At 58.1% G+C, this 11,708-nt stretch overlaps 1 protein-coding gene and 1 long non-coding RNA gene across 2 annotated transcripts in view; both read left to right on the plus strand.

Annotated features, from left to right (window-relative positions):
• Positions 1 to 415: 415 nt before the first annotated feature.
• On the plus strand, positions 416 to 1,285 carry LOC140392467 (uncharacterized). Its single transcript, XR_011935378.1, has 2 exons — positions 416 to 836; positions 1,088 to 1,285. It is a non-coding gene; the product is annotated as an uncharacterized lncRNA (long non-coding RNA).
• A 3,042-nt stretch (positions 1,286 to 4,327) lies between these two features.
• The window catches only part of pgam1b (phosphoglycerate mutase 1b), a 24,394-nt gene continuing 17,013 nt past the window's right edge, over positions 4,328 to 11,708 (plus strand). Inside the window, exon 1 of the mRNA XM_072477720.1 lies at positions 4,328 to 5,001. Within this exon, the coding sequence (XP_072333821.1) occupies positions 4,606 to 5,001 (396 nt within the window). The 5' untranslated portion in view covers positions 4,328 to 4,605. The remainder of the gene's footprint in view (positions 5,002 to 11,708) is intronic.

Raw genomic sequence — 11,708 nt, forward strand, 5'->3', positions numbered from 1 at the left:
CAAAGGCTGTGGGCCCTGACAGTATTCCAGCAATAGTACTGGAGACTTGTGCTCCAGAACTTGCCGCACCCCGAGCCAAGCTGTTCCAGTACAGCTACAACACTGGCATCTACCCGGCAATGTGGTAAATTGCCCGGGTGTGTCCTGTACACCAAAAGCAGGACAAATCCAACCCAGCCAATTATCAGTCTACTCTCCATCATCAGTAAAGTGATGGAAGGAATCATCAGCAGTGCTATGAAGCGGCACTTACTTAGAAAAAGCCTGTTCACTGAGTGGGCCACGGGGATAGGGTGGAGTGGGCTTAAGTAGGGTGCTCTTCCCAAGGGCCGGTGCAGACTCGAAGGGCCGAATGGCCTCCTTCTGCACTGTAAATTATTTGATTCTATGACGCTCAGTTTGGGTTCCGCCAGGGTCCTGACCTCATTACAGCCTTGGTTCATGCATGGAGGGGAAGAGCTGAACTCCGGAGGGGAGGGGAGAGTGACTGCCCTTGACACCAAGGCAGCAAGACTCAAGGGGACAAGAGGGAAAGTATTTGCACCCGGAGGGGCGTCTGGAATTCACTGCCTCAGTTGGTGCTTGAGGCTGAAACACTAAACCCATTTAAAAGGTGCCTAGATGTGCATCTGAAGTGCTGGAGCTTGCAAGGCGACTGGACAGGAAAATGGGATTAAAATGAGCGGCTGGCTATTTTCTCCTCATTTTTGGCCTGCTTACTGCACCAGGACAGTTTTATGGTTGTAGCGTCAGAAAACTAAACGGGATCAGTTTCTATCGCAGAGATACATCTGGAAACACAGCAGCGTAATGAATGGAGCAAACTGGTGCTGATAGTGAGTATCGCCCGCGTATTGTATATGTGTAATTACGGTGGCAGAGCTGCTTTCGGCACCATTAATCTCAGTGTTACATTGAGATCATTCAGACTCAGGTCGAGTGTAAATTATACATTAATAATGTTGCAAACGCGTTGAAATCGTCACATTTTATCAGGGAGCGATTATCCCAAGGCGATGCAATATTTGTATTTTGCAAATTTGTTTTGTTAAAAGACATAGAATCAGGATGTTTTTTTTTTGCCTAGGTCGGCAGAGACAATTTGCTGGGCTGATTCAGAAGTGCCCAGCACGGTCAGCCGCTGGCTCTGAGACACTCTGCAAATCCCGAAGGCGTGTCTGACCCGGGGCTCTGGCTGCAATGCAGAGAAAGCGACTGGGGGTTAACTCTCAACAAAGATGCTGTTTATTTGTTTACGCAAAGCATTAAATTCATACGTGAAATATTGCAATGTCCTCACCCTTATTTGATTCAGAAAGTGCAGGCACAACGTCAAATGTAGACCCCCCCCCCCTATACATAAATAAACATCTGTGCTAATGACGCACACATAATATATTTTATACCTTAATGTACAGAAATGAAATAATTGTGCATGTATATACATCCATTCATATTTAAATGAATATACATATATGGCATATTAAGTGATATCCATGTTTTAGATTGAAAAGTGTGTAATTATTATCAATCAAATATGAAAGTTTTACATTAATAACAATGATATATTTAATTAACAATTAATGTAACTCCTTTTGCACCTCAGAAACAAAATAGTTACTTGATAACAAATATTGATATAATTCTCTGAAGGTTTATTGAGTTTATATGTTATATGCTGAGCATGAGCACAGTGGTTAGCACTGTTGCTTCACAGCACCAGGGTCCCAGGTTTGATTCCCGGCTTGGGTCACTGACTGCGTGGGTTTCCTCCGGGTGCTCCGGTTTCCTCCCGCAGTCCCGAAAGACGTGCTTGTTAGGTGAATTGGACATTCTGAATTCTCCCTCTGTGTATCCGAAAGGGGGGTCGCAGTAGCACAGTGGTTAGCACTGTTGTTTCACAGCTCCAGGGTCCCAGGTTCGAGTCCCGGCTTGGGTCACTGTCTGTGCGGAGTCTGCACGTTCTCCCCGTGTCTGCGTGGGTTTCCTCCGGGTGCTCCGGTTTCCTCCCACAGTCCCGAAAGATGTGCAGGTTAGGTGGATTGACCATGATAAATTGGCATTAGTGTCCAAACAGGTTAGGTGGGGTGACTGGGGAACGGGAATGGGGTGAAGGTGTGGGCTTAGGTAAGGTGCTCTTTCCAAGGCTGGTGCAGACTCGATGGGCCGAATGGCCTCCTTCTGCACTGTAAATTCTATGATTCTAAAAGGGCCGGAATGTGGCAACTAGGGGATTTTCACAGTAACTTCGCTGCAGTGTAAGCCTACTTGTGACAATAAAGACGATTATTATTTATTAAGAGTCATTATTAACTGTGTTGCCTGAGGCTCATGGGAAGCACTCTCAGCTCTGACCCAGGAGCTGTGGGTGTGAGTCCCACTCCTGGATTTGAGGCTGACTCTCCCAGTGAAGTACAGACATTAAGCTGAAGATTCTAGACAGTGAGGGGCAGCCCAGGCTGGTCAGTGGCATGATTGAAATTCACCTCAGTGGGTCGCAAGATTGAAATTGGGCTTGTTCACTAACTACGGTCACATGAATAAGATTAAATACATTTAACACATGCCAAATATTTCATAACGCTTGCTCAGTGGAAAGGATGATGCTTATAATAAACGAGACAGCGTGCAAGCTTGTGCTGAAAGGCAGCAAGTAACATTTGTGTCAACAAACGTCTCCAACAAGGGAGAATCTTACCATCGCCTTTGACAGTCAGTGGCATTCCCATCGCTGAATCCACCACCATCAACATCCTGGGGGTTACCATTGACCAGAAACTGAACTGGACTAGCCACATTCATACTGTGGCTACCAGAGTAAGTCAGAGGCTAGGAATCCTGTGGTGAACAATTTACCTCCTGACCCCCCCCTGTCATAATATACACATCAGTATATGATGGTGCAGAGACACACACTGACTGACACACTGCAAGACCAATCAACACACACAACACAGCAGCCAATCACCAGTTAGGGCACGGTCACTATAAAGACAGAGGGCACTAGTTTTCCCGCTCATTCGGGATGCAGCGTCTGAGAGAGACAGAGCCCGCAGTCAGTAGCACAAACAATCCACCATGTGCTAGCAGTGTAGGCTGGTCAGGTTAGGCATCGGTCTTCAGTCAATCTAACATAGTGTCAACCCACCGTGCAAGTATGTTTAACAGCTCTTGGTTAAATAAAATAGAGTTGTACTATTACAAGTGTTGGTAGCCTGTCTATTACTGCTAAGGTAAACGCAGTCTCCACAGATCCAGAGTACCCAACACATCACACAAAGCCTGTCCACCATCTACGAGGCACAAGTCAGGAATTAATGGAATACTCTCCACTTGCCTGGATGAGTGCAGCTCCAACAACAGTCAACAACCACAATACCATCCAGGACAAAGCAGCCCCGCTTGATTGGTACCCCATTCATCATGTTAAACATCCATTCCCTCCACCATCGAAGCACAGTGGCAGCCGTGTGTACCATCTACAAGATGCATTACAGTAACTCACCAAGGCTCCTTCAACAGCACCTTCAAAATTCTCAATCCCTGCCATCTAGAAGGATGAGAGCAGCAGACACATGGGGCGCGATTCTCCAACCCCCCACCGGGTCGGAGAATCGCCGGGGGCTGGCGTGAATCCTGCCCCCGCCGTGTCCCGAATTCTCCGCCACCAGAGATTCGGCAGGGGTGGGAATCGCGCCGCGCCGGTCGGTGGGCCCACCCCTGGCGATTCTCCGGCCCGCGAATGGACCGAAGTCCCGCCGCTGTCAACCCTCGCCAGCCGGCGTGGATTAGACCTCCTTTTCAACGGTGGGACAAGGCGGCGTTTTTGGCGCCGGGTAGCGGACATTGCGCTGTTTGCGGAGAATCCCGTCCATGGACCCCACCACCTGGAGGTTCCCCTCCAAGTCACTCATCATCTTGGTTTGGAAATATATCGACCGTTCCTTCACTGTCGCTGGGTTGCACTCCTGGATCTCCCTCTCTGTCAGCACAGTGGGTGTACCTACACCAGAGCAGTTAAAGAAGGCAACTCGCAACCACCTTCTCCAGGACAATTAGTGATGGGCAACAAATGTGACAGGAGACCCCCTACCCTGCAGGGATAGTCCATCCCTTGCTCTCTGTACCCAGTACACAGGGTCCCCTGTGAGCAGGCAGCAGCTTCAGAAGAAAGGATACACATCTATAAAACAAAAGGATTCAATATTTGAGCGCCATTTTTTCTCTGCGATTAAACTGAAAGGGAGTGGTGGCTTATACATTTGGTTCGAGCTTTTCACTAGTAAATTGGGTTCAGTCCTTCCTGAAGGTCGATGTGTCCTCGTTACGTGCGTTTTGTCTGCTTTCAGTTTGCTGGAAGGTGCTGCAGACCATTGGAGAGAGACAGAGAGAGAGGGGGAGAGAGATACAGAGAGAGGGATACAGAGAGATACAGAGAGAGAGGGATAGGGAGAGAGAGAGATAGAGAGAAAGAGAGCAATTGGGGAAAGCAGGACAGAGACAAATAGAGAGAGATACAGAGAGAGAGGGGCAGACAGAGGGAGGACACAGCAGGGAAGGAGAGGATTCGGAGCAGGGAGTCAGGGACTATCGGCTGCCGGGGTGATGGCAGCTCACAGGTTGGTGTTGATCCGGCACGGGGAGAGTACCTGGAACCAGGAGAACCGATTCTGCGGCTGGTTCGATGCGGACCTGTCTGACACGGGGCTGCAGGAGGCTGCCAGGGGAGCCCGGGCTCTGGCTGAGGCTGGTTACCAGTTTGATATCTGCTTCACCTCGGTGCTGAAGCGGGCCATCCGCACGCTGTGGGCGGTGCTGGAAGGGGTGGACCAGATGTGGGTGCCGGTGGTGCGTTCCTGGCGCCTCAATGAGAGACATTACGGGGGCCTGACCGGCCTCAACAAGGCGGAGACGGCGGCCAAGCACGGAGAGCAGCAGGTGAAGGTCTGGAGGAGAGCCTTCGATGTGCCCCCGCCTCCCATGGACCCGGAGCACGACTGCGTACTCGTACCATCAGCAAGGGCAATACCTCACCTTCCAGGCCTTTTCATTCCAAACCGATGGCTGTTATGATCTGTTTACCGCATGTTGGGGGGTACATGCGCCCCACGCAATATTACGAGGTCTGGACGGGTATGGGGAACCCGCGGGGGCACTCCCCCCCCTGTTCTCTCCCCCCCCCTGTTCTCTCCCCCCCCCCTTCTCTCACCCCCCCCCCTGGCGCGCCCCCCCCCCTTCGGGCGCGCCCCCCCCCCTGGCGCGCCCCCCCCCCTCCGGGCGCGCCCCCCCCCCCGGGGCTCGCCCCCCCCCCTTGGCGCGCACCCCCCCCCGGTCGCGCCCCCCCCCCCTGGCGCGCCCCCCACCCCCTTGGCGCTCCCCCCCCCCCGGTCTCACCCCCCCCCCCCCCGGGCGCGTCCCCCCCCCCCCCCCGGGCGCTCCCCCCCCCCCCCTTCGGGCGCGCCCCCCCCCCCGTTCGCTCCTCCCCCCCCCCCGGGTTCTCTCCCACCCCCCCCTTTCTCGCGCCCCTCCCCCCCTGGTCTCTCGCCCCCCCTCCCCCCTGGCGCGCCCCCCCCCCCCGGGCGCGCCCCCCCCCCCGGGCGCTCCCCCCCCTTTCGCCTACCCCCCCGGCGCGCCCCGTCGCTCCCCCCCCCCGGGCGCGCCCGCGCCCCCCCCCCCCTGGCGCGCCCTCCCCCCCCCCCTCGGGCGCGCCCCCCCCCCCTCCCCCGGCGCGCCCCCCCCCTTCCCCACCGGCGCCGCCCTTCTCTCCCCCCGGGCGCGCCCCCCCCCCTTGGCTCGCCCCCCCCCCCCCGGTGCGCTCCCGCCCCCCCCCCTGGCTGCTCCCCCCCCCCCCCGGGCTCTCCCCCCCCCCCCGGGCGCTCCCACCCCCCCCCGGGCTCTCCCCCCCCCCCCGTTCTCGCCCCCCCCCCCCCTTGGCTCTCCCCCCCCCCACGGTCTCGCCCCCCCCCCCCGGTCGCCTCCCCCCCCCCCCTGGTCGCTCCCCCCCCCCCCCTTTCTCTCCCCCCCCCCCCTTTCGCTCCCCCCCCCCCCCTTTCTCTCCCCCCCCCTTCTGCGCCCCCCCCCCTGTCTCTCCCCCCCCCCCCTTGCTCGCCCCCCCCCCCCTTTCTCTCCCCCCCCCTTTCTCTCCCCCCCCCCCTTTCTCTCCCCCCCCCCTTTCTCTCCCCCCCCCCTTTCTCTCCCCCCCCCTTTCTCTCCCCCCCCCTTTCTCTCCCCCCCCCCTTCTCTCCCCCCCCCCTTCTCTCCCCCCCCCCCTTCTCTCCCCCCCCTCCCCCCCTTCTCTCCCCCCCCCCTTTCTCTCCCCCCCCCCCCTTTCTCTCCCCCCCTTTCTCTCCCCCCCCCTTTCTCTCCCCCCCCCCCTTTCTCTCCCCCCCCCCCCTTTCTCTCCCCCCCCCCCTTTCTCTCCCCCCCCCCCCTTCTCTCCCCCCCCCCCTTTCTCTCCCCCCCCTTCTCCCCCCCCCCCTTTCGCTCCCCCCCCCCCCTTTCTCCCCCCCCCCCTTTCTCTCCCCCCCTTTCTCTCCCCCCCCCTTTCTCTCCCCCCCCTTTCTCTCCCCCCCCTTTCTCTCCCCCCCCCCTTTCTCTTCCCCCCCCCCTTTCTCTTCCCCCCCCCCCTTTCTCTTCCCCCCCCCCCTTTCTCTTCCCCCCCCTTTCTCTCCCCCCCCCCTTTCTCTCCCCCCCCCCTTTCTCTCCCCCCCCCCCTTTCTCTCCCCCCCCCCCCTTTCTCTTCTCCCCCCCCCTTTCTCTTCCCCCCCCCCTTTCTCTTCTCCCCCCCCCTCTTTCTCTTCCCCCCCCCCCTTCCTCTTCCCCCCCCCCCCTTTCTCTCCCCCCCCCCCCTTTCTCTTCCCCCCCCCCTTCTCTTCCCCCCCCCCTTTCTCTTCCCCCCCCCCCCTTTCTCTTCCCCCCCCCCCTTTCTCTTCCCCCCCCCCCCTTTCTCTTCCCCCCCCCCCCCTTTCTCTTCCCCCCCCCCCTTTCTCTTCCCCCCCCCCCTTTCTCTTCCCCCCCCCTTTCTCTTCCCCCCCCCCTTTCTCTTCCCCCCCCCCCTTTCTCTTCCCCCCCCCCCCTTTCTCTTCCCCCCCCCCCCCTTTCTCTTCCCCCCGCCCCCCTTTCTCTTCCCCCCCCCCCCCTTTCTCTTCCCCCCCCCCCTTTCTCTTCCCCCCCCCTTTCTCTTCCCCCCCCCTTTCTCTTCCCCCCCCCTTTCTCTTCCCCCCCCCCCTTTCTCTTCCCCCCCCCCTTTCTCTTCCCCCCCCCCTTTCTCTTCCCCCCCCCCCTTTCTCTTCCCCCCCCCCTTTCTCTTCCCCCCCCCCTTTCTCTTCCCCCCCCCCCTTTCTCTTCCCCCCCCCCTTTCTCTTCCCCTCCCCCCCCTTTCTCTTCCCCCCCCCCCTTTCTCTTCCCCCCCCTTTCTCTCCCCCCCCTTTCCCCTCCCCCCCCTTTCCTCCCCCCCTTTCCCTCTTCCCCCCCTTTCCCTCTTCCCCCCCTTTTCCTCCTCCCCCCCCTTTTCCTCCTCCCTCCCCCCCTTTTCCTCCTCCCTCCCCCCCTTTCCCTCTTCCCCCCCCCCCTTTTCCTCCTCCCCCCCTTTTCCTCCCCCCCCCCTTTTCTCCTCCCCCCTTTTCCTCCCCCCCCCCTTCTCTCCCCCCCCCCTTTCTCTCCCCCCCCTTTCTCTCCCCCCCCTTTCTCTCCCCCCCCTTTCTCTCTCCCCCCCTTTCTCTCCCCCCTTTCTCTCCCCCCCCTTTCTCTCCCCCCCTTTCTCTCCCCCCCCTTTCTCTCCCCCCCCTTTCTCTCCCCCCCTTTCTCTCCCCCCCCTTTCTCTCCCCCCCTTTCTCTCCCCCCCCCTTTCCCTCCCCCCTTTCCCTCCCCCCCTTTCCCTCCCCCCCTTTCCCTCTTCCCCCCCTTTCTCCTCCCCCCCCCTTTTCCTCCTCCCCCCCCTTTTCCTCCTCCCCCCCCCTTTTCCTCCTCCCCCCCCTTTTCCTCCTCCCCCCCTTTTCCTCCTCCCCCCCCCCTTTTCCTCCTCCCTCCCCCCCTTTCCCTCTTCCCCCCCCTTTTCCTCCCCCCCCCTTTTCCTCCCCCCCCCCTTTTCCTCCTCCCCCCCCCCCTTTTCCTCCTCCCCCCCCCCTTTTCCTCCTCCCCCCTTATCCTCCTCCCCCCTTATCCTCCTCCCCCCCTTATCCTCCTCCCCCCCCTTATCCTCCTCCCCCCCTTATCCTCCTCCCCCCCCCTTTTCCTCCTCCCCCCCTTTCTCTCCCCCCCCCCTTTCCTCCCCCCTTTCCCTCCCCCCCTTTCCCTCCCCCCCTTTCCCTCTTCCCCCCCTTTTCCTCCTCCCCCCCCCTTTTCCTCCTCCCCCCCTTTTCCTCCTCCCCCCCCTTTTCCTCCTCCCCCCCCTTTTCCTCCTCCCCCCCTTTTCCTCCTCCCCCCCCCTTTTCCTCCTCCCTCCCCCCTTTCCCTCTTCCCCCCCCTTTTCCTCCCCCCCCCTTTTCCTCCTCCCCCCCCCCTTTTCCTCCTCCCCCCCCCCTTTTCCTCCTCCCCCCTTATCCTCCTCCCCCCCTTATCCTCCTCCCCCCTTATCCTCCTCCCCCCCCTTATCCTCCTCCCCCCCTTATCCTCCTCCCCCCCCTTTTCCTCCTCCCCCCCCTTTCCTCCTCTCCCCCCCCCTTTCCTCCTCTCCCCCCCCTTTCCTCCTCTCCCCCCCCTTTCCTCCTCTCCCCCCCCCTTTCCTCCTCTCCCCCCCTTTCCTCCTCTCCCCCCCCTTTTCCTCCTCCCCCCCCCTTTTCTCCTCCCCCCCCCCTTTTCCTCCTCCCCCCCCTTTTTCCTCCCCCCCCTTTTTCCTCCCCCCCCCCCCCTTTTTCTCCCCCCCCCCCCCCCTTTTCCTCCCCCCCCCCCCCTTTGCTGGGCAACCGGAGAGGCGAAGGCCACGACATAGGCTTCCGCACCCTACATTCGCTCCGTCATTTCTGATACCCCCAAAATCACCATCGGGTCCAGCCCGACCTGCGTTCCCACAATCTTTGCTGGCGTCCCGAACAATTCCACCCAGCGTCTCTCCACCTTCTTACAGCCGCAAAACATATGCACGTTTCTTCTAATTCGTTCATGGGACGTGGGCTTTGCAGGCTGTGCCAGCATTTATTGCCCATCCCTAATTGCCCTTGAGGGGGGCAGAAAGAGTCAACCACATTGCTGTGGGTCTGGAGTCACATGTAGGCCAGACCAGGCAAAGACGACAGATTTCCTCCCCTAACGGACATTAGTAATCTAGATGGGTTTTTACGACAATCGACAACGGTTTCATGGTCATCATTAGACTTTTAATTCCAGATGTTTACTGAATTCAAATTTCACCATCTGCAGTGGGGGGATTCGAACCCGGGTCTCCAGAGCGTTACCCAGAGTTTCTGATTTACTAGTCCAGTGACAATACCACCGCCTCCCCTCATCTCGCCCACACTTCTCGCACCCGTCTGCCACTCCCTGGAGGAACCACTTATCCTCGTCGAGTCATGTGTACCCTGCGTACCACCTTAAATTGTGTCAAACTCATCCTCGCACACGAGGAGCCCTGCGCATTGCCTCACTCACAATTACTGTTTATTTATATCAAGAACTATCAACACAGTCCCCAACTATCCCCACTCCCCCCCCCCCCCCCCCTCCTCAACGCCTCCGCAATACCATCACATTTCTACTTGATCTTCACCACTTGCGCTCCCCCAGCCACCCGTATATATGTCTCCAAATATAAATCCACTCGCCCCCGGGGCCAAGTACAGCTGACGGACCCATGCCACCCAGCACCTCGAACAGGCACCACCATTCCACCCAGTCAAATCCCTTCGCCACCTCCATAGACATGACTACCTCCTGTGGCCCGCCCTCTCGATGGGGTCATAGAATCATAGAATTTACAGTGCAAAATGAGGCCATTTGGCCCATCGAGTCTGCACCAGCCCTTACAAAGAGCACCCTACTGAAGCCCACGTAACTACCCTATCCCCGTAACCAAGTAACCCCCCACTTAATATTTTTTGGACACTAAGGGCAATTTATCATGGCCAATCCACCTAACCCGCACATCTTTGGACTGTGGGAGGAAACCGGAGCACCCGGAGGAAACCCACCCAGACATGGGGAGAATGTGCAGACTCCGCACAGACAGTGATCCAAGCCGGGAATCGAACTGGGATCCTGGAGCTGTGAAGCAACTGTGCTAACCACAATGCTTCGTGCTTCCCGGTCATGATCACATTCCGTAATCGTCTTATATTATACGCTCTTGGCTTCTGCCTTAGTCACCTGTGTGCTCTATCCACCTCTGGGGCCTGTCCAGCACCCACTCCACACACCAGCCGTGTCAGCATCTTCGAGACGTGTCTCACTGCACTTGTGCCTTCCACTCCTCCAAGCAGGCCAACGAAAGGCAGGTTCTGCCTTCTAGACCGGTTCTCCTGCTCTTCCACCTTTGCTCTTACCGACTTACAAAGAGCCCCACCTCCGCCTCCAATGCCACCCTCCCCCATCACTGTGCACCGACATCACCCTCTCCAACTCCCGGATCTGCGACCCCTGTGCCTCCAAACGCTTTTCGACTCTCCATCGAGCCGTTCCAGGGTGCTTCCGCACCTTCGATTGCCTTTGACCGGTCCTTGTGCAACTTCCTTTTGTTGCTGGTGGAAAGCTTCTTTAATAAACGCCATCAGCTGCTCCATCTGGGATCTCCCAACCTGCGACGACCCCCCACTCCCCCACACCCCGACCCGCCATCTTCCCAATTGCTACAGCGTCACAGGTCTCTTCCAATTCCTTGGCTAGGTCTTTAACCTTCTTCTGCCGGGTCTGATACCCAGCAGACATGCCACTCCCGGGGGGGAACCTTTCCCTCACACCTTCAGCTACACTTTCCCGTCAAAGTTCTCCTGTTTTCGGGTAAAAAGAGCTCAAATACCCGTCTTCGAGGCGAGCCGCCCAGGGTGCGACCACTCACTCCATGGCCGCCACCGCATGTGCCCGTTACACATTCAATTTAACACACATGGGGATAGACTGTACCCTTGTCTGTTACTGAATTAGTCACTCAGGGCTCAGCACCAGTAACCTGGAGGTTTCAAATCCGCCCCGAGGACATTTAAATCCAATAAATCTGGAGCCAAAATAGGTTGCCCCAGTGACGGCGATGATTGAATTGCAAGGTAATAGTTTTTATTTTATCCATCTGGTTCACTAATGCCCCTCAGGGAGGGAAATCTGCCACCCTAACCCGGTCTGGCCTACTCCAGACCCACAGCAATGGCTGAGGAAGCCAGGTCAATTCTACCAAACCGCCGGGAAACCTGTAACCCACACAGAAGGTGTAAACAGGCAGCTTGCCGCCACCTCCTCAGTGGCCATCGGGATGGATCTTTGAGTTTTACAGCACAAAAAAAGAGGCCCTTCAGCCCACCGTGTCTGCACCGGCCATATATGCTAATCCCATTTCCAACACTTATCCATGGCTTTGTACACTGTGGCGTTTCCCTCTCTCACTCCCCCTGTCTGCTCTCTCTCTCTCTCTCCCTCTGTCTTTCTCTCTCTTTCCCTCTTTCTCTGTGCGTCTCTCTCTCCCCTCTCTCTCTCCCTCTATCTCTCTCTCTCTCCCTGTCTCTCTCCCTCTTCCTCAGTCTCTCTCCCTCTTCCTCAGTCTCTCTCCCTCTTCCTCAGTCTCTCTC

The sequence above is a fragment of the Scyliorhinus torazame genome, chromosome 16 (genome assembly GCF_047496885.1).
Source record: "Scyliorhinus torazame isolate Kashiwa2021f chromosome 16, sScyTor2.1, whole genome shotgun sequence".
Classification (NCBI taxonomy): domain Eukaryota; kingdom Metazoa; phylum Chordata; class Chondrichthyes; order Carcharhiniformes; family Scyliorhinidae; genus Scyliorhinus; species Scyliorhinus torazame.